This window comes from Peromyscus maniculatus, chromosome 21 (genome assembly GCF_049852395.1).
Source record: "Peromyscus maniculatus bairdii isolate BWxNUB_F1_BW_parent chromosome 21, HU_Pman_BW_mat_3.1, whole genome shotgun sequence".
NCBI classification, from domain to species: Eukaryota; Metazoa; Chordata; class Mammalia; order Rodentia; family Cricetidae; genus Peromyscus; species Peromyscus maniculatus.
In genome coordinates, this window is record NC_134872.1 from 7,259,606 (window position 1) to 7,281,446 (window position 21,841).

General features: G+C 53.6%; 1 protein-coding gene across 1 annotated transcript in view; it reads left to right on the top strand.

Moving 5' to 3' along the window:
* The first annotated feature begins 1,612 nt into the window (after positions 1–1,612).
* Rab44 (RAB44, member RAS oncogene family) overlaps positions 1,613–21,841 on the top strand; it is a 32,419-nt gene continuing 12,190 nt past the window's right edge. Inside the window, exons 1-8 of the mRNA XM_006983142.4 lie at positions 1,613–1,636; positions 7,630–7,848; positions 17,112–17,220; positions 18,048–18,222; positions 19,508–19,654; positions 20,114–20,204; positions 20,573–20,668; positions 21,593–21,780. Of these exons, the coding sequence (XP_006983204.2) occupies positions 7,642–7,848; positions 17,112–17,220; positions 18,048–18,222; positions 19,508–19,654; positions 20,114–20,204; positions 20,573–20,668; positions 21,593–21,780 (1,013 nt within the window). The 5' untranslated portion in view covers positions 1,613–1,636; positions 7,630–7,641. The remainder of the gene's footprint in view (positions 1,637–7,629; positions 7,849–17,111; positions 17,221–18,047; positions 18,223–19,507; positions 19,655–20,113; positions 20,205–20,572; positions 20,669–21,592; positions 21,781–21,841) is intronic.

Consider the following 21,841-nt stretch of genomic DNA (forward strand, 5'->3'; position numbering starts at 1 on the left):
TGTCCTCATGCTCCAGTTCCCCACCCACTCCACGGCTCCAGTCACCTGTCCTCATGCTCCAGTTCCCCACCCACTCCACGGCTCCAGTCACCTGTCCTCATGCTCCAGTTCCCCACCCACTCCACGGCTCCAGTCACCTGTCTTCATGCTCCAGTTCCCCACCCACTCCACGGCTCCAGTCACCTGTCCTCATGCTCCAGTTCCCCACCCACTCCACGGCTCCAGTCACCTGTCCTCATGCTCCAGTTCCCCACCCACTCCACGGCTCCAGTCACCTGTCCTCATGCTCCAGTTCCCCACCCACTCCACGGCTCCAGTCACCTGTCCTCATGCTCCAGTTCCCCACCCACTCCACGGCTCCAGTCACCTGTCCTCATGCTCCAGTTCCCCACCCACTCCACGGCTCCAGTCACCTGTCTTCATGCTCCAGTTCCCCACCCACTCCACGGCTCCAGTCACCTGTCTTCATGCTCCAGTTCCTCACGCGCCAGCACCACACTGTTCGCGTGATTGTGTCTCGGAAACGTATTTTGCTATTAGCTTAGTCTGTTTCCTAAGAAGGGAGTTTGATCTGAGCCTCCCCTCCTAGTCAGGTAGGCTGCCCTGGAGTGAGAACCCGAGGTGAGGAGGGGTACTGTCCCCCCGAAGCATTTTCTGCACCAGTGTCTCTGCACAGTGGTTTCTCTTGACCCTCCTCCTGGGCTGAGGACACTCCGGAGGAAACTGAGGCCCAAGTTCTGGCCTTGTGTGGAACATACCAGGACCCCAGGCATCCGGCAAGACAGAGAAGAGCCAGCAGGGCCCCTTCTACGGGAAGTTCCTTAGATGACAGCAGGGGATGGGCAGCCCGGGAGCGGAAAGGGGCGGTTGAGCAAGAGGCAAGACTGTTGGCGGTTGCCTTGCCGAGTGCCTGGGCTCTGTGGGCAGCACACGGTGACCGACTCACAGGGGCCAGGAGCACAGCACCGCCACACCACCACGGCGGGCTCGGAGAGGTGGGAGCTGCCCAGCAGGCCACACTGCTGCTTGCCGGGGCTCGGGGGACGGTGGTAGTGTGGGCCCATGCAGTAGCTAGCTAGCTTTTCCTTTCTTTCTTTCTTTCTTTCTTTCTTTCTTTCTTTCTTTCTTTCTTTCTTTCTTTCTTTCTTTCTTTCTTTCTTTCTTTCTTTCTCTTTCTTTCTTCCTTCCTTTCTTTCCTTCCTTCCTTCTTTCTTTCTTTGTTTTGCTTTTTCAAGATAAAGTTTTTCTGTGTAGCCCTAGCTGTCCGGCAACTTGCTATGTAGACCAGGCTGGCCTTGAACTCACAGATATCCACCTGCCTCTGCCTCTTAAATTCTGGGATTAAAGGCATATACTGCCAAACTGCACTTTTTTTTTTTTTTTCCTGATATGGGGTCTTATGTAGCCCAGGCTGGCCTTGAACTCACTATGCAGTCAAAGATGACCTTGAACTCTTGATCTTCCTGCCTCCACCACTGGAGTGCTAGGAATAGATGACTACGTCCAGCTCCCTTCTGGCTTCTGTGACAGGGTGCGGAGCTGAGTGTTGGGACTTCCAGACTGTCTAACGGAGTGGCCCCGGCTGTGGGTGTCATCTCCAGTGAGTGAGAAGGGGGTGGTGGACTTGCGACAGCGGGCAGGTCTTCTGGCTTCTTGGACACTCGGTTTCCCTAGCGGTTAGTGGGTGAGGGTGGAGGGGCCGGCAGAACAACCCACTAGGACTCGGTGGTTCTCAGGGCCGTTGGCGTGACCATGGTCGGCCTTTCCTGAGGTAAGTTTCACGCTGAGCTGACTCAGCCCAGTGACAGCACTGGCAGATGTCCTCTGCTCCTTCCTTCTCAGTTTCTCTCCAGCTCTTGATGGGAGGCCTCAGGGCTCTGCTTTTCCAGCTAAAATCCCAGGCTCCCATCGTGGAGCCCGGTCCTGAAGGTGACTGGCAGCAAGGCCCACAGGCTGGCTGCCGAGTTGTCCTCAGACTTCGGGAGAAACGTGGGAGACACCTGGGTGTTGAGGGGCTGTGTGGGTTTCACTGGCGGTGAGGGGACTCTCACTGAGCAGGGTGTGCAGGAGACTGCTGCAGAGACGGAGCATGCTCAGAGAGCACCCTGCAGCTGTCTCTAAGGGTTCGGTGCTGGCCCTGGGTGACTACAAAAGTGTCCTTTGCAGTCACCAAAGGAAGAGTAGAGGGCGTTGTCTGAGAGCTAAGTATGAGGGGAGATGGATGGTAACTGAGGAGAGAGACAGAGACAGAGAGCGCGCATACACTCATGGACTCACCAAAGGAGGTCCCCACTGTCTCTCAGTGGCCATTCCTGCCCATGAAAGGGGCACAGACTGATTTAGGGTATGCTGTAAGGGAACATGGGAATGGGGCAGTGACTGACACAGGTGTCCTGACCTATGGTGACCAGTGCTCTGGAGGCCTCACTGGCTGCCAGGGACAGGCTGACTCCCTTCCCTGGCCTTCTTGATGGTCTAGCCACTGAGGTCCCTGCCTGGTGGAGCTAAGTGAGGTGACCCTTTCCTGTGAAATGCCAGGGCCTGCTGGGAACGGTGCAGAGGGGAGTTGCCCACATTCCAGGGGCTCACTTTGGGATTCGACCTCCTTTGGCTGTGAGAGCCGGGCTGGTAACACTTAGGCTTCTCATGAGGGCCCCCCTCCCCTCCCCCCCCCCCCCCCCCCCCCCCCCCCCCCCCCCCCGGCATGGGCTCTGGGGGCTTTATCTAGCTGCTTCTGTGTGCTAATCAGCTCGCAGGAAGTACTGTGAAACTGCCCTGACTTTCTGCAAGGCCAGTCCTTGCTGCCCAGGAAGCACAGCTGGACCACATCTGGACAGCTGTGAAATCTTTGTCCTTCCCAGGGCCGCTTCCCTGGGCATCTGCGTCCCCTCCCCAACTGCAGTGTCTTGGCTCCAGAATGCCTTGGGGAGGTCCATCCCGGATGAGACAGACGGGCAGCCAGTGCCCTCAGCTTTGGGTTGGATCTGCAGGGAATGCAGCTGCTGTTCGGACTGCTGTGAACCCCACCCTGTCACTGCCAACTTTACCCAGCAGTCCCTGAGGGTCAGACTCAGTGCTTGATCAGAGTCAACAAATATTTGCTAGGCGCCAGCTGTATGCCAAGTTCTGTAAAAGGAGATTCGAATTTACAGGATAAATGATAAAAGGCGTTTCTGAGAATGGAAATCGAGATAAAGTGGAACCAGAAAGGGGGTGCGCCGCCATGCCGGGGGTGGGTGGTTTCAACGTTAATTGTCATGTTGAAGCCTCACATGGTTCTGGTGGTAGATGTTAGTCTGATAGTCCTTTTTATCGTGTGTGTGTGTGTGTGTGTGTGTGTGTGTGTGTGTGTGTGTGTGTGAGAGAGAGAGAGAGAGAGAGAGAGAGAGAGAGAGAGAGAGAGAGAGAGAAGGTCTCACTCTGTAGAATAGATAGGCTGGTCTTGAATGCACAGTGGTCCTCTTGTCTAAGCTTCCCCAGGGATCACTGGCAGCCATCCCCACACCCAGATACTTCTCCGCTTCTAGCGGGGAGACTGAGGCAGGGAGAGGGTCAGTGACTTGCCTGAGGCTGCCCGGTTAGAGAGCAGCAGGGGAAGAGACCCACTGACTTCAGAGCGTCCTGACGTCACTGTCCTCAGGGAGCTGCTCCCTTCCCTCATCTCTAGGTCTCGAGGGTGGCCTCACCTGCTGCTGGTGCCCTCACTCAGAGGGTCTTTCCTTGACTGTAACCTCGAGGTTAGCGCTGCCCCCCAACAGCCTCGGAGGGTCCTGAGGTCGTGGAGGGGGCGGATGTTGCATGGAGGTAGACAGTGGCTTTCTGGGTGGCCCAAGGAGGGGCACAGGTTCCATCACTGTTTAATGGAGCAGCGTGGGGTGACCCATGGGGTGACACTGGTGACATCCAGGCAGCTGAGTGCAGGGGGACCCCCAGAACCATTCTTGCTTGTTTCCCCTCAAGCCTTCTCCTAAAGACTTCGGAATCTGCAGAACTGAGTCAACAGTACCGTGACCCACGTAGTGTGAGATGGAGACCCTCCCCCCCCCCCTATTCACATGCCCCACGGCCCCCACCACACTTTCTGCCGTCTGTGTGCTTATTGTAACCATCGGAAGGTAGATGGCAGGGTCAGAGTTCACCCCGCCCAATCAGATATCTTTGTTGTTGATCTCTGAGACAGGGAAGTACCCTGTGGCCCTGGCTGGCCTGGCCTGGCCTGGAACTCACTGTGTAAGACCAGACTGGCATTGAACTCAGAGAGATCCTCCTGCCTCTGCCTCCTGAGTGCTGGGATTAAAAATACGAGCCACCACAGCTGGCTCAATCAGTGTCTTTTTTTGTTTTGGTTTTTCGAGACAGGGTTTCTCTGTGTAGCTTTGCACCTTTCCTGGGACTCACTTGGTAGCCCAGGCTGGCCTCGAACTCACAGAGATCCGCCTGCCTCTGCCTCCCAAGTGCTGGGATTAAAGGCGTGTGCCACCACCGCCCGGCCTCAATCAATGTCTTTTAAAAGAGGACCCTAAAACCTTCAGCATTCTGGGTCACCTCATGGGGAGCAATGGCTTCCAGACACAACCTATATTTTTACATTTCCCTAGTTGTTCCTACCCCCAAAAAAAAACTTCAAAAAAAATTACATTGTGCGTGTGAGTGTGTGGTGTGCGTGTGTGTGTGTGTGTGTGTGTGTGTGTGTGTGTGTGTGTGTGTGTCAAGTGAGCAACCTACAGGGTCAGTTCTCTCCTTTTACCAGGTGGATGCTGGAGCTCAAACTCAGGTCAGCATGCTTGGTGGCAAGCGCCTTTATCTTGTGGGCCATCTCACCAGCCTTTTCGTTTATATCTTTTGAAGCAGGGTCTTTCTATGCAGTCTAGGCTGGCTTCAAACTGACAGTGATGCTCCTGCTTCAGTAGTGCGTGTGCTACATACCATGAGTGTGTGGGTATGTGTGTTCATGCACACATTGCATGGGTCAAAGTATGATGTCTTGTGTATTCCTCTATTTCTCTTTGCCTTGCTTCCTTAAGGAAAGGAAGCTGGGGCTGGCGAGATGGCTCAGAGGTTAAGAGCACTGGCTGCTCTTACAGAGGTCCTGAGTTCAATTCCCAGCACCCACATGGGGGCTTGCAACCATCTATAATGAGATCTGGTGCCCTCTTCTGGCCTGCAGGCAGAACACTGTATACATAATAAATAAATCAATCTTAAAAAGAAAAGAAAAGAAAAGAAAAGAAAGAAAGAAAGAAAGAAAGAAAGAAAGAAAGAAAGAAAGAAAGAAAGAAAGAAAGAAAGAAAGAAAGAAAAGGAACATGACCTGAACTAGACGCTCACTGTTTGCTAGGCTGGCCGGCCGGCAAGCTCCCAGTGACCACCTGTTTCCTCCCCCATCCTTGGGTGGTGTGGGAGACCAGTCCCCACAGTTATTTACCCCAGGGACTCTCGAGGAATGAGGGATAAGAGACTTAGTTAGAAGTAAAGGGGAGAAAAACAGAGAAAACACAGGACAGACGCGAGTGGGCCTGGATCCTTATCCACCGGCCCAGAACTTCATTCCAAAGGTCTGTTTATAACAATGTCAAGGGGTGGAGCAAAAGACCTCCCCCTTGCTAGTTACAGTCAAGTGTAGACCCTTACAAACACCTGGTACCCAGGCCCGTGGTCCAATCAACCTCTTACGCAGTCCTGCTGGGCACAGCCACTAGGAAACCTTCATGGGCTCCAACAGGGTGGAAGGCGTGCATGGTCCTCTTGTGTGGTGTCAGGTATTTGAACTCGGTCCTCACGCATGCACAAGTCCTCCCATGTGCTATGCCATCTCCTGAGCGCCGGCCTCTTGAGTGATGGGACGACAGGCGTGTACCTCCGCACAGGACTCCAAACCCTTCTTGTCCCTCTCTTTTTGGCTAGGGAATCCAGTTAAGATCGTATGTTGTCTTTCAGTTCGCTTCTCTTGAGTCTCTTACACGGGTCCTTGCTTACTTTTTTTTTTTTTCTTTAATCAGTGTTGGCGTGTGCTGCGAATGTGCTTTGGCAAGGAGAGGTCCAGAGGTCCAGGGTCTGCTTCTGCCTGCAGTGTAAGCTTGGGGGGGGGGAGAGAGAGAGAGGGAGGGAGAGAGGGAGCGAGAGAGAGAGAGAGAGAGAGAGAGAGAGAGAGAGAGAGAGAGAGAGAGAGAGAGAGGGAGGGAGGGAGAACTTTGTTAAAGATCTGGGGCCTACACAGCTGGGGGCTTGCTTTCTCTGAACCCTGTGCTGCTGTGTGGGATGCTTGTCTCAGGGGAGGACCCTGCCACTGTTACCTGTCCCTGGATGGGCCACCATGGCTACAGAAGACCTGATCTCCTCTCAGCCTGTCTGTGACTTTTGGTCCCCACAGAGGAGTCCTTCCATCCTGGGCTCAGGTGGAATCTGCTCCCCCCTCCCCGACTCTACAAATGCTGTACTCTTCCTCAAACACCGCCAGCCTCCTCCTGGAGACTCTGCTCATGTCCTGACCCCCTAGACATTGGGACCCCACTGCACGCAGCACAAGGGGCCCACCCAGCCTTAACCTCCAGCTTGAAGCATGGGGGTGCCTGCAGAGAGGTGGAGATGGGAGATGTTAGTTGGCTATATAGGGGTGGTGCTTTAGATGGAGGGAACCGGGATGGGAGGAAATTTGGTGTCTATGGTTTCTGTAAACCACGAGGGCACCAGGAAGGAAGAGAAAGGGACTGTGTAATGCGGGGGCCCTAAGAACCAGGGAGGCAGGCAGGGATGCCTCCATTTGTGTCAAAGGAAGAAACGAGAGCCCAGGATCAGTGGATGACAGGGCTTGTCCCACAACCATGAGGACCGGAGTTCAAATCCCCAGAACTCATATAAAAGCCGGGCTTGAGCACATGTGCCTGAAATCCTAACACACGAACTGGGCAGGCAGGAACAGGAGATCACTGGGGCTGGCCTAGCTGAAGAACAGCAAGTTCTAGGTTCAATGAGAAACATTCAGTGGAATAAGGCAGACAGAGCAAGGCATCTTGTGTCCTCCTTTGGGAGCTAAACACACAGATGCACACACATACACATATATATGCACATACATATAAACACAGACACACAGACGCACACATCCGCATACATGCATACACACATGCACACACATACACACATATGCACACGTAGACATACACACACACAGTGTATTGAGAAGAGGGGAAAATGGAGGGCTGAGGCTGAGAGCAGAGGACAGTGGAGGTCAAAACCCGTCACTCTGTTGCTGCTGGAAGTGAGGCCCTGAGCGGGAGGCATGACATCAAGAGATGTCCAGGAGCTCTTCCTGCTTCCGGACAGCAAAGTCCCAGGGACTCTAGGCCTCCCAAGGTTACAAGGCAAGACCTTCCCTGTCGTGAGTTCCTTCATGCAGCCCTGAGTAGAGGCCCTGAGACCCACAGGAAGGTCCGAGGTATTCCAGGCTGAGGGGATCTTCCACAGGGCAGGGGCCTGAGCAGGTACATGTGTTGAGATCATGGTGGGTGGAGCAGGCCAATGTGGGGGGTGGGTGGGCAGGCTCTGTCACCGTGGAAGGATGGAGACTTTGGCTGTGCTCAGCTTTCAGCACTGTGGCTCATCACCCTCTTAACTCTCCTCCATCCCCAGGTCTGAGGCACCATGGAGAATGGAAAGGGAGGGTCCAGAAAAGGCCGGAGGCTGGCATCCAGTCGCCGGAGGCAGATCCGAGAGCCGGCGGATGGTCAGGATACTCCGGCGGCCCCAGAGCCCGAGACCTGGCCGCCTCATGCTGAGGAAGAGCTGCAGTCCTTCTTCCGGGACTGTGGTGCCAAAGAGAGAGGCTTTGTCACCCGAGAGGACCTGGCGGTGAGCATGAGGTTCCGGCACTCCTGGGATCCCTTTCGTGCAGATTCTTGACTTTTCCTGTTTTAACCAGGGCTCAGCTGGCCTGCCTGTTCCCCTCCGCATCCAGGTTCACTCTCAGAAAACATTAGGAATTTGTTTATACCAACACCTAGGTGACCAATGAGGCTTAATATAGCATCCTTTTCCCGAAACACTTGCATTTTAACAAGGAGAGAGCTTTATGCCACAGAAGTAACTCACAAATGGTGCGGTGTGAGACATTATTGTTGAGACAGGGTCTCTCTATGCAGCCCTGGCTGTCCTAGAACTCACTCTGTAGACCAGGCTGGCCTTGAACTCACGGAGATCCTCCTGTCTCTGCCTCCCAAGTGCTGGGATTAAAGGAGTGCACTACTATGCTTAGCTATTTCTATTATTTTGAGTACTATGTGTATGTGTGTAGATATGTGTATGGTGATGTACAGACACCCCCAGGGTCCGGAAGAGATTTCTGGAGTTATAAGCAGTTGTGAACCACCCGGCATGTGTGCTGAAAAACAAACCTGGGCCCTCTGCAAGAGTAGTATTCACTTGTTTGTTTGTTTGTTTGGTTGGTTGTTTTTTTTCTAGACAGGGTTTCTCCGTGTAGCTCTGGCTGTCCTGGATCTTGCTCTGTAGACCAGGCTGGCCTCGAACTCACAGAGATCCGCCTGGCTCTGCCTCCAGAGTGCTGGGATTAAAGGCGTGCGACACCATCACTCTGCTGTGAGAGATTTTTGAGACAGGTCTCTCTATGTAGCTCAGGCTGGCCTCTAACTCTCAGCCTTCTGCCCTGGCCTCCCCAGTTCTGGGATGACAGGCAGGCTCCACCCCACCTGACTGAGGTGTTTAGAGCAGAGATGCTCATCTTGGGGAGCAGTCAGAGCACTAGGAACCAAAGTGGGTTGATGAGTGTAAACCTGGAGAGTGGCCATAGTCGTGGGTCCCACTAAGAGGCTGGAAGCCTGTGGTCCAGACCTAGGTGCCTGATGAGTTCTCCTTCATTGCAAAAGGGCCTGTGTGGGTCTGATGTTACTTCTGGGTGTCACTCCACACTCCCTTTCGTCCTTTCCCCATTAAGACGGTTGCCATAGAGACAGAGAATGTGGCCCAGTTGGCAGAGTGCCTGCCTGGCATGCACAATGCCCCAGCTTCAGTTTTTAGCACCGGGTAAACTGTGTGTTGGAGCACACACCTGCGATCCCAGCGCTCAGGAGGTGGAGGCAGGAGGGTCAGGAGTTTGAAGTCATCCTTCACTACACATGGAGCACATTTATTCACCTGTGTGCATGTGGGTAGGAGGTATGCACGCCACCGTGCGCGTGCGGAGTTCGGAGGACGACCTGTGTGAATTGGTTCTCTCCATCCACCAGGGTTAAACTCAGGTCGTCAGGCTTAGAGGCAAGCACCTTTACCCGGGGAGCCCTCTCACCAGCCAAAAGAGATCTTATCTAGTTTATTATTAATTAACTAGGGATTACAGTAAAATGCCATGACTAGTGCCCAGAGCCCTTGCACTTGGATACTCATAGGCAGTTTGACAGGAAGGTGTTAGGGTAAGATTGCTGAGTTCAATCTGAAGAAATGGCTAACGTCCAACAACTCGGAAACCCTTGCCAAAAACTGACTTCATCCTTCCTAGATGAAACTCTTAAGTTAATGAGTGACTTCAGTAAGTCTGGGACTTTTAAAAATAAGATTGTGTGTGTGTGTGTGTGTGTGTGTTCATGCATGGGTGTGTTTATGCATCAGGGTGGGGGGCAGGGTCTCTCTTGCTTCCGCCTCTGTGCTGTGTGGGCTCCTGGCCAATCCTCCTGTCTCCGTCTCCCATCTTGGAGTAGAAGAGTTGGGATTACAGACAAGTCACCCAAATCTAGCTCGCTTTTACATGGGGTCCTGAGATCGAACTCCGGTCATCAGGCTTGCTTGATGGTATTCGACAGACTTTTTCTGAGGAGGTGCAACACACACACACACAGACACAGACACAGACACACACACACACACACACACACACACACACACACACACACACACACAGCACTGCTAGTTCCAAGCAGGGACTCCACAGAGGACCAAGAGCCAACTTGGTTGAACCAATGAGTTTTTGTTGGGGTGTCTAACAGGAGCAGGGTGAGGACTGACAGGAGCAGAGACGACCCAGGAGCAGCTGCATCATCAAAGAGCCCGCCCCCACGGGGTGACAGCTCACAAGAGCTGCAGCCCTGGAGCGCTGCACAGTTTATGGCAGCGCCACAGTCCAGGAATCCCGACTTCGCAGCAGGCTGCTGCTTGGGAGTTGTTTAACCTCTTCTGTAAAGCTAGGGAGGGACCCTCCAGAGTCTTCCAAGGGTCAGCTTTTCTAGACACGTGACTCAAGCCAGGAGAGTCTCGTGACTTTCTCTGCCTACTGGGAGGAATGTTTAGGTTCAGAGGAGATTGCTTTACACCCCACAAAGCCTTCTCTTGGCCTGAGTCTAGACCTTTTCATCAAGGAGGCCATCTACATACAGAGTTCCAGGCTAGCCGGGGCTTCATAGTGAGATCCTGTCTCAAAAACAAAAGAAAAACAGGGAGATGACCAGTCTACTCCCCTGGTCTGGACAGTGTGTGGCCAGTTTCCACTTCTGGATAATTACAGACTGGTCTTACCTTTTTGTCTTATTCTCAAGTTTCAGATCATTTTTCTTGTGGTTGTAAATAATTTCCCTGTGTTTCTTGATGTATGACGAGATGGTTGGGTTGACCCTAGTTATTGCTATAGGTGAAGCCGCGGTATAAACATGTGAGCCTCCTTCAATTTAAGCTGCAAAACCAACACTTAGACCAAAATTAGTTCCTAGAAATTTCCATATGGATAGGTGGAACTTTCAAAGCCTTGGTTGCTGATGTTTCTGTTGGACGACCAGCTGTTTGAATTCCTTTTTCCTTTGCCACAGCAGTGAAAACCTGAAATGAAACCCGACAGAGGCAACTTAAGGGAAAAAGGGCTTATTTGTGGCTCAGTCCATCATGGTAGGGAATGCAGGGTGGCAGGAGAGCCAGGCAGACTGTCACATGGTGTCCGGTCGGGGAGCAGAGACATGGGCACTGGTGCTCAGCTTGCTGCCTTCTTCTTCTTCTTTTCTTCTTCTTCTTCTTCTTCTTCTTCTTCTTCTTCTTCTTCTTCTTCTTCTTCTTCTTCTTCTTCTTCTTCTTCTTCTTCTCTTCCTCCTCCTCCTCCTCCTCCTCCTCCTCCTCCTGCTCCTCCTCCTCCTTCTCCTCCTCCTTCTTCCTCCTCCTCCTTCTCCTCCTCAACCACCAGCCGCTTTCTTCTTTTATTCAGAACCCCAGCCCACAGGACTGCACCACCCACACTCCCGGTGGGTCTCTCCCTGGCTAGCCTTCTCTGGAAAGTCCCTCACAGAAATACACGGAGGTGTCTCCTAGGTGACTAGCTGAGGACTGAAGGGTCACCTGGAATGTGGGCCCTTGAGTGCTAATGCTGGGACAGTTTGTCAGCCTTCATCCAACGTCAGGCTCCACACCCAGCTCCCCTCTCCAGCAGGCGACTCTTGCAGATTTGGTCAGTTTCCCTGCCTGGAAATGACCTTCCTTCTGGGGGGGTTCCGAGGCTATCCCTGCGAGCCAGCCTGTTACAGCTGATTACATGAGGACCATTAATAGAAAATGACACTCCAAGGAGCTACTGGGCTGCTTGACTGATTTATTCAGTTCTATCCTGGTAAAATAGGAAGGCAGACGCCTTTGAACCTGTGCAAAAACAAAACAAAACAACAACAAAAACCAAAATGTAGATTGTTCTGGAATGTAAGGAGAGCCAGTAAAAGTGTTTGTTGGTTTCTGAAGGAAAGTGAGATTCAAATAACACTCCAGGTGCCTCACTTCAGTTTCCCAAAGACTGAAGGGCACCGGAATGTGGGGTGTGGGCCATAAACGGGGAAGTCCAGGGCAGACAGACTGCTTAGAACAAGGTCCTAACGGAGAAAACAAGCCAAGGATGGGAAAGAATTTAAAATGTTCGAGGTCAGCCTGGTCTACAGAGCGAGTTCCAGGACAGCCAGGGCTACACAGAAAAACCCTGTCAAAAAGAAAGAAAGAGAGGGGGGGAGGGAGGGAGGGAGGGAGGGAGAGAGAGAGAGAGAGAGAGAGAGAGAAAGCAAGCCTGAAAAGTCAGAGGAAGAAACTTCTCTCAGATCTATTGACAGAGTGCTGAACTGCCAGACCTGGTGGCGTACTCTAGGCAGCTGGGTGACAGAGGCAGGGGGCCTCAAGTTCAAAACCAGCATCAGTCTGGGTAATAGTGAAACCCTGTTTCTAAAAATCAGGGAGGATCTGGGGGCCTCAGCTGGCAGGGTGTCACACAGAGAGTTCAAGGCCAGCTTAGGCTAAATGAGAACTTGTCTTGTCTCAAAACAATAACAAACAGCATATAAACCCATACTGGTCAGCAAGATCCCCAGCACACACACAGCTCCAATCCCGCAGTCTCCCTCTCGGCCCCGCACGGTCGCAGCTCGCTCTATCCGCTGTCAGAGAAGCCGTGAACCCATTAGGCCAATGTGAAGGGCACCCAAGGCCAGCGTGGAAGCTGGCACCCAAGTGAAGCAGAGCCTGGGACGGTCCTTTTCCCCTAGGCCTGGACTTGTCTTTCATGGTTGAAGACACAAGCTGAGACCTGCAGCTCACACACAGCAGAGCTTCCAGCCTCTGAAGGGAAGCAGAGTCTAGGCAGCGGCAGGGAGGCTGTGTGTTTCTTACCTTCGTGGCACCTTCTACAGGGTACATTGGTAACTGTAGGCTTGCAAGGTTGCTCCCCTGGAGGCAAGAAGAGGCTGTGGATGGCAAAAGCTTCCAGAACTCTCTGGAACCTTCCTGCAGAGCAGGAGAGATGCCCTGACACAGCCTGATCCCTGCGACCTCACAGCCTGGGGAAGACAGACTTTCCCTTCTGATGTGATGATGGCTCTTCCTATGGTACTTTCTCTCTTTTGTTTTTAGATGCAGTTTCATGTAGCCCAGGCTAGCCTTTAACTGACTATGTATCTGAGGCTGGCCTGGAGCTCTGATCTTCCTCTGGCATACTGGAGTCACGGGCATCACCATGCAGTTTATGGGGGTGAGGCTGGAGGTTGAACTCAGCACTTGGTGCAAGTCCTCTATGCCCTACACCCCCCCAGCACCCCATCCTAGCTTCTTAATTACTGTTGTTAATATTATCATTATTGTGTATATGGGAGTGTATGTGTGAGTGAGGGCACACTAGTGTCAAGGTTCACGGGTGGAGGTCAGAGGTTAACTTTCAGGAGTTGGGCCTCTCTCTGCACGGTTGGTTCTGGACATGGAAGTCAGGGCTTGAGGCTTGCTCTCTTGGAAAGTGCTGTAACCCGCTGAGCAGTCCCACCAGGCCTCCTTCTGATTTTTTTTTTTTTTTAGATAGTGTCTTGCTGTATGGCTGAGAGTGGACTTGAATTCACAGCAATCCTCCTGCCTCAGCCTCCCAAATGCTGGGATTACAGGAGTGTGCCAGTATGCTCAGCCAAAAATGAGGAGGAAGAGAAAGAGAGCACAGGGAAACAATATACTTTGAGATAGCCACAGGAGAAGGTGATGTGATTGTGAGGTGAGGGAATTCAGCTCTTTCCTAAGTGAGGTGCCCTGCTTTTTGTGTTTTTTTTTTTTTTTTTTTTTTTTTTTTCAAGACAGGGTTTCTCTGTGTAGTTTTGGCGCCTGTCCTGGAACTCGCTCTGTAATCCAGGCTGGCCTTGAACTCACAGAGATCCGCCTGCCTCTGCCTCCCGAGTGCTGGGATTAAAGGCGTGCGCCACCACCGCCTGGCCTTTTTGTGTTTTTAAAGATTAGAACCTGAGGAGGCTGGAGCACAGCTCAGCGTTAGGAGCCCATAGCACTCACTGAGAGCACTCAGGCTTGATTCACAATGCCCACTTCGGGTGGCTCACACCCTCCTGGTGCTGCAGCCCCAGGGGTCTGAAGCCTCTGGCCCTCACCCAGGCCACCTGCACAGCGTCTAAGGGAGCTTGTTACACAAACCTGGGGACCTGAGTTTGAACTCAGAACAGACACCGAAGTGGAAGAAGAGGTGGGTGGAGGCACACGCCTGCTGTTGTCCTAGTTAGGGTGACTATTGCTGTGATGGAACACCATGACCGAAAGCAACTCGGAGAAGAACGAGTTAATTTGGCTTACACTTCCACATCACTGTTCATCACTGAAGGAAGTCAGGACAGGAACTCAACAGGGCTGGAACTGGAGGCAGGAACTGATGCAGACAGACATTGACCATGGAGGGGTGCTGCTTACTAGCTTGCTCCCCATGGCATGTTCAGCCTGCTTTCTTTTTTTTTTTTTTTTTTTGGTTTTTCAAGACAGGGTTTCTCTGTGTAGCTTTGCGCCTTTTCCTGGAACTCACTTGGTAGCCCAGGCTGGCCTCAAACTCACAGAGATCCGCCTGGCTCTGCCTCCCAAGTGCTGGGACTAAAGGCGTGCGCCACCACCGCCCGGTTCAGCCTGCTTTCTTATAGAACCCAGGACCACCAGTCCAGGGATGGCCCCACCCACAGTGGGCTGGGCTGTTCCTCATCAGTCACTAATTAAGAAAATGCTCTACAGGTTTGCCTAGAGCCCGATCTTATGGAGGCATTTTTCTCAACTGAGACTCCCTCTGATGACTCTTGCTTGTGTGTCAAATTGACATAAAACTGTCCAGCACACCTGTGATCCCAGGACTTGGGCCATGAAGGCCAGAGGCTCAGAAGTTCAGGATCATCCTTGGCTACATAGTGAGATTGAGACCAGCCTAGGCTATAAGAGATCTCATTTAGAAAAAAACCCAAACCAACAGCAACAAAGCCCCTAAAACTCCGTTACACTTAGGATCCCCACTAAGAGCCAAGAAGCCCTGGGCTCAGAGCACCCTGAGGCGCGCCTGCGTGGTAATGCTTCCTACTTCTCTGTGGTTGAATTCGTCCCGCACCCTCTGAGGATAACGAGAGGGTAATTGTTCAGAAAGTAAAATTATGACCTATGGGCAAATACTGAACAGGCTCCGGTCAAAGTGGGGTGCTTTTTTTCTTTCCATGCTGGCTGAGTGCTCCATCACCACGCCACATGCCAAGCCCTCAGAGATTTTATTTAACACATTAATTAGTGTTATGCATGGTTCAAAGAGCACGTTAAGAAGTTGGGCAACTTAACAAAGACAGATTAGAGTCAGACCACTAAGTTAGGTTTTTTTTTTGTTTTGTTTTTTTGTTTTTTTTTTTTTACAGCTAGCGAAAGTCCAACAGGACATAAATCTTGGAGTTATCTGTCTCATCAGACAGAAATTATCTACAATGTTCCTGGACAGAATCTGCAAGTTCACACATGACTCTGCCTTGATCAGTTCTGTGAGGTGAATTGGCCACACTCTGTGGTCTAGCCAGCACGTGGCTTCTTACACTTTTTCCACTTGGCTTTTTTCACCGGAGAAATATTTTACAATATCTGGGCATATAGGCCTATAAAATAGATGTACGCATCAAACATTTACGGAGACACATTTATAGTCCCAGATCTGGCGAGGCAGAGACATGCAGGTCCCCAGGACTTGCCAGCCAGCCTAGCCTACTTGGAGGGCCCCAGAACAGTCAGGGACTCTCAAAACAAGATGGATAGTACTTGAGGACCAACGGCCACGGTTGTCCTCTGGCCTCCACAAACACATGCGCGGATGTGCCTGTGAGTGCTGCTGGTACCTCCAGAGGCCAGATCCCCTGGAATTAGAGTTACAGCTGTTGTGAGCCCCCTCTGTTGGGAACCCAGATCAGGTCCTCTGAAATGGCAAGTCAGGCTCTTAGCCACTGAAGCCATCTTTCCTGCCGATAACAGCAATTTTTAAAACTTTTCTTAGGTGTTTGTTTTTATTTTTATTTTTATTTTTTTATTTTATTTTATTTTATTTTTTTGAGACAGGTTTTCTCTGTGTAGCCCTGGCTGTCCTGGAACTCACTTTGTAGACCAGGCTGGCCTGGAACTCAGAGCTCCCGCTTATGTCTGCCTCCTGAGTGCTGGGATTAATGGTGTGGGGCCACCACCACCACCTGACACACAACAGCAATTTTTAAAATGAAGCATTCTAACAGAATACAGTCCAGACATACTGATTTGATATTAACATGATGAAGAATGCTGCTAAGAAAATACTGTCTTTGTCTTCCATAGTTGAAACATTGTTGCGGCTTCTTCCTTTCTTCTTATTTCTTTTTGGGCCATTGAGACAGTGTCTCTCCATGTAGCATAAGCTGTCCTGGGACTCAGGATGTAGATCCAGCTGGCTTCAAACACACTGAGAGATCCACCAGCCTCTGCCTCCCAAGGGCTGAGATCAAGGGTGGGCGCCACCATTCCCTGCTCGGTCACGGCTTTCCTAATGGCAGAACACTTTGCTTGAGAAGCAAGAACACTGCAGTTCAAGACATAGTGTGGCCTCAACTCTGAGCCACGGTGGTTTGGGCAGGGTTCACTGCTGCCACGTGACAGCACGTACAATATGCAGATGTATTTAGAACTGTGGCTGCAGTGACGTCACACGGTGGAGGGGGAGGGGCAAGCTCCGCCGGAAGCATCTCAGATTCTGAATGTGTGATTTTAAATGAACACAGTGCTTATGACACTCCCCCCACACACACACTTCAATCATGCAACCCGAGAGCCACAGGTGCAAACACTTGCATGGCCCTTGTCCTTGGGTCACGCTGGAAGGACGTGCTCATGTGGTGCATTACAAGTGTCAGGTGCCTAAGTGACAGGATGCTGCACATCTTGGATCCCAGCACTCTGGAAGCAGAAGCGGGTGCATCTCTGTGAGTTCGAGGCTAGCCTGGCCTATAGAGCGAATTCTAAGTACAGCCAGGGCTACATAAGAGAGAGAGAGAGACCCTATTTCTACCCCCCAAATAAAACAAACGAACAAACAAGTACCAGATGGCATTCAAAGCCATCCCACCGAGGACTGGGGGGACACATCAGTGCAGATTTTGGGGGGTGATAAGGAGGTGACTTGGAGCCTGCTCAGGGTCCTACTGAAGGATGTCGAGTGTGGCGTGGGGCACTGCAGGGCAGGCCCTGAGCGACCCTGCCCCTGGGAAGAAGGAGAGCGGGGTGGTTGAAGACAGACCCCTCCCCTCCTGTACACAGCCTTTCCCACGGGAACAGTGGCCGACTGACTCATCCCTTCCTTTCAGGAGGCCAAGTTCAGCTTCGTGGGGAGCGAGGAGCCGCAGATGATATTTGACTGGGTAGACGCCGAGAACAGGGGCCGGCTGTCGCTGGAAGAATTCAGCTCTGGACTCAGTATGTCTGGGAGGGCCCTGGAGGCTTCTAGGATAGTGTTGGGCTGTGTGACAGGCCAGGGGGCCCTCACTACATCTGAGAGCTCTCAGCTGCTCCCCCAGAACCCTCCCTGTATTTTCGTGTAGAGGATAAAAAGCTTCCTGGCTTTGATGTGAGACCAGAGGCTGCAACCGCCCCCCCACCCCCACCAAGAGGTCACTTTCCAGCCTCGGCCAAGGCAGCTCCAGGCCCCAGGTCCCAGAGAGTGGCATGGGGGACAGAGAGGAGGTGGAGGCACCTCACTTAACAAATTTGTTTTATGGAAAAGAAGAAGAAAAAGGTCCTGTAAGATGGCTTAGTGGGTAAGGGTGATTGCCACCAAGCCTGATGACTTGAGTTCAATTCCCCACAACCCACTTGGTCAAAGGAGAGAACCTGATTCCTGAAAGTTGTCCTCTGACTTCCACATGCGCGCACACACACACACACACACACACACACACACACACACGGGAGAGGACATACCCTTTTCAACCCTTGAGTTAGAATGTCAGCTCCCCAAGGCCTGGCATTTGGGTGAACTCCATCACCAGCTCGCAGTGAATGCTCGATGAATACTTCCTGAGTGGGCGAAAAACCTGTTAGCTACCCTGGAGCTGCTTTGTGACTTCCAGAGAATCTCTAGGCCTCTCTGGGCCTCAGGTGATGTGTGAAATGGGCACTCCCACTTTATGAGGCCACCAAGGCTGATTTGAGGCACACATGAATGTGTCCATGTTTACATGTGGGGGGTGGGGTTCAAGGGATATCAGAGCCTCATCTCCCCTCTATTCCCCTCTGTCCCCCAGAAAATGTCTTTGGCTCCAGCCCAGGTACCCACAGGCTCCGCAGAAAGCAGACCACGCTCTCTCAACCAGTATCTGCGACCTTCAGCTTGCCTGCCCTTGAGGAGGCCGATGCCGAAGAGAAGGAGGCCTTCCGGGCGCTTGTAGGGCAGATGGGGACCGGCCACTCCCTTTCTGAGTAAGGCCCTGCCAGATGGTAGGGGTAGGGCTCAGGGTAGGGCTGGGTGCAGACCCCAGCTTGTCCACGTGAGAGTGTGTGACCTCTGACCTCTGCTCCTTGCTACAGCATGCCCAGAGGGTCCCCTCTCCCCACACTCTCTAGAAAGGTCAGCTAGTTGGAGCATCACCTTTGAGGGGGACCTGGAGACTCCCTAAGGGCCCCTCAGTAGGGGTGACTTCAAACATGGAGATGCTCTGGGCTGGGTAGGTTTGGAGAGAGGAGATCAACTTCTGCCGTGAGTCCTGGGCTCAGGCCCTGGGTGTGTGAGAATTGTCACATGTGCCCAGAAGGGGGTCCGGGCCCTTCCTGAGTCGCCACAACCTTGAGGCCTACAGAAGCCAGCCTCCTCCTCCTCAGGGCACTGCCTCCCACTCGCTACTCTGCCCACAGGCCTCTGAAGGAGGAGACTGCTCCCTGGTTCAGAGGGTGAGGCTGCAGCTGTGGGACGGGCTGGGAGGGAGCTGGGGCGTAGGCTGGCAGAGCAGGTGGAGCAGGGAGCCATTTACCCACTTGGCGCTTTGGCCCTGCTCCCTGGCCCTCTGGCTGTCTTCATGACTTAATTAAGTCCATGTGAAAGCAGTATGTACCGAGTGCCAACCGTGGGCAGGGCCCTGGGGCTGGCACTCACCCTCGGCATGTCTCTGGTTCCCCAAACCATCTTGCTTGGCAAGTATTGGCCCTTCTTACTTTCCCAGTGAACACAAGGAGGGTAAAGGCTTGCTAGAGACCGGGCGACTTCAAAATGGGAGGAGAGAGGAGGTGGATGGAAGCCTTGAGCTGCGGGGGCCCCCAAATCTACCCCGCCCCACCCCCATTAACCACCCACTCACTCACAAGGAAACAAGTGGTATGGGGTTCAAGGGCCAGCTCCCGTATAGAAACGTCCCAGGAGGAGGTGGCGCTTTCTTGAGTTCAGCTTCGTGGTATTGTTGTTGGAATTTTGTGTGTCAGGTCCCCAAGTCCCAGGGAATGCTGTCATTAGAACCGAGGACTAGGGGGTGGGGATGTGGCTCTGTCGGATGAACGCTTGCCTAGCGTATACGAACCCATTTGTGGGCTCCATCCTCGGCACCACATAAACTAGGTCACGGCAATCCCGGTCTTTGGGGGGTGCAGGCAGGAGAATGGGGAGTTCAAGGTTACTCTCTGCTGCACAGCAAGTTTGAAGCTAGCCTGGGCTTACGGAAGCCCCCCCACTTCCTGGTCCTCTGGTATCTAATCTCTGGAGGTTCCCGTACTCCAGGCAGGCTGAGATCTGGAAGCTGTGGCGGGAGCTGCGTCAGGAGGAGCCCCGGCTGGCAGGCAATTTGGAGGGCTTCCTGGCCAAGATGAGCAGTCGTCTGCAGGAGGCCCGGGCTGACCGGGAGGCCCTGGAGTGGACGCTGAGGAAGTGAGTGGAGACACAGCGGGGGGGGGGGGGGGGGGGGGGGGGGGGGGGGGCGGGGTCCCTTGCACACTGTGGATTCCTAGATGAGGTTCTACAGCCCTTCTGGAGCGGCTGGGTAAACAGAGCCAGGATGGAGGAGGAAGGAACTCCGGGGGGCCTATTTAGGGACCCTGTGTCTGTCAGGGTCACAGCTCTGTCATGGGGGCCTGAGTCATGGGGCCAGGATGGTGACTGAGTGTGGTGGGGGTAGAGAGTTGGGACAATGGGGATCGTGGATAGGGTGGGGGATGGGACACCAGTAGAGGTATGACCAGTGTCATGGCCCCAGGGTGACAATGATAGGGTCTGAGACCGCTGCTGCTGCTGCTGCTGCTGCTGCAGGCAGGCGAGGCAGAAGGGCCCCGGGGAAAGAGTTCCAGAGGTCCTGAGGGGCTGTCTGGTGCCCACCCCCTGCCGCTGCAGGCGAGACTCTGACCATCTCCACAATGTGAGGCAGCTGTATGAGGAGACGGAGGAGCAGATCCGCAGGGAGAAGCAGCAGCTGCAGGCGCAGGTGAGTGCCTTGGGCCTCGGTCCTGCCCTGATACAGCCCGGCTAAGTAGTGGCTGAGGAGTAGCAGGGTAGCAGAGGCTGCTGGGAGGCCTCCTCCCCTGCAGCTTACGCTGCAGAGAGTTGGGGTGGACCTGCTGGGCATGTGTTCTGTCTCTGTGAGGTATCAGTTCCCCCTGGGACTGATTTCTACGCTCTGGGCTTCAGTGTCCTGGTGAGAGTTTAGGCCCCAGTGGGGGAATCCCAAAGTTGTCTTTGTGGATACCTTCCAGCCCTTGAACCCCAGCCAGGGTGGGGCTGAGGTGGGGAGGGCCAGCCCAGCCCAGCTGGCTCTGGAGTCTGCAGAGCAGGGCGGACCCGTTTTCTCTGCAGAGTGACTCCCGGGGCATGGCCTTCAGAACCCACATGCAGGAGGCTCTGGAGGCCAAGGAACAAGAGGTTCAACGGTTGGCAGAGGGCCAGAGAGAGGTGAGGACAGGCCTTCTGGGGAGCCCAGACAGCCTTCGCGCTGTTCCCAGATGGACAGGTCCCCTGAAGCCACCAGCAGCCAAAAAAACTCCCTGGGCTGCTCCTTGCCAGATCAGGGCTCCCTCCCCAGTACCCTGGGGACACTGCCATGGGTCAGATCAGGTCCCACAAAGAGCCAGGCAGACCCAGGGGAATGAGCCTGGACTTACCCTAGCCTCGGGTTTTCAGCATCTGTGAGAAGGAGGTGCCTGTGTCCATGACATTTCCCAGGCCTCGTGTGTCAAATGAGGTGGTGAATGGGCACAGCTGGGAGAGGAAAAGCTTTGGACAGGCTGGGTACAGTGGCACTCGCCTGTGACCCCAGCCCTCAGAGGTTGAGGCAGGAGAATCAGGAGTTCAAGGCTAGCCTGGGCCATGTGAGACCCCGAAGCCGGTGGGGTGGGGAGAAACAGGAGTCCACAGGGCTCCATCGTCACCAGAGCAACCTGGGCAGATTCTTGACCTGTCAGTGCCTGCTGGGTGGTGGGGAGGCTGAGGACCCTCCAGGGCCACCATGCTCTGGGGGTCTTGCTGGGGCTGCACTCCTGCTCCGTGGGATCTTGGGTCAGAAGCTCCTACAGTCCAGATGGAATCAGGAACAGCTGCAGGGCTTGGCCCAGGGAGGGGGTGGGTGAGGACCTCCTGCCCTCTGATCATGGTTTCCTCCCCACTACCCACATGTCACAGGTCTCACCGTGTGGGGGTATAAAGCAGTTAATTAGATGCTTGAAGGGTGACCTCCCTGCTGATCAATTTAAGCTGGGCCTCCAGGAGCTGGGCAGTGGGAGCAGGGGTGGGGGCAGGGGGTTCTTGCCTCGCCAAGGTCTTGGAGGCTCTTTGTCACCCTAGAGGACAGCTTCAACCCTCTCCTCCCACCCTCCACAGCTGGAGGCACAGCTCCTCCACCTCAGCAGCACCCAGCAGGAGGCCAGCTGGGAGAATCTGCAGCTTAGGGAGGCTGAGCGCAACCTGGCTGGACAGCTGGAAGAGGTGCGGGGGCAGCTGCAGGTGACAAGGGGACACCTGGATACTGCCAGGGGCCGAGCGTCCTGGCAGGTAGAGGAAGAGCCAAGGCAAGTAGCCGCCCTCTCTGGACTCAGTGGCTTCTGGGAGCCAGGAAAGACTGTTCTCCGT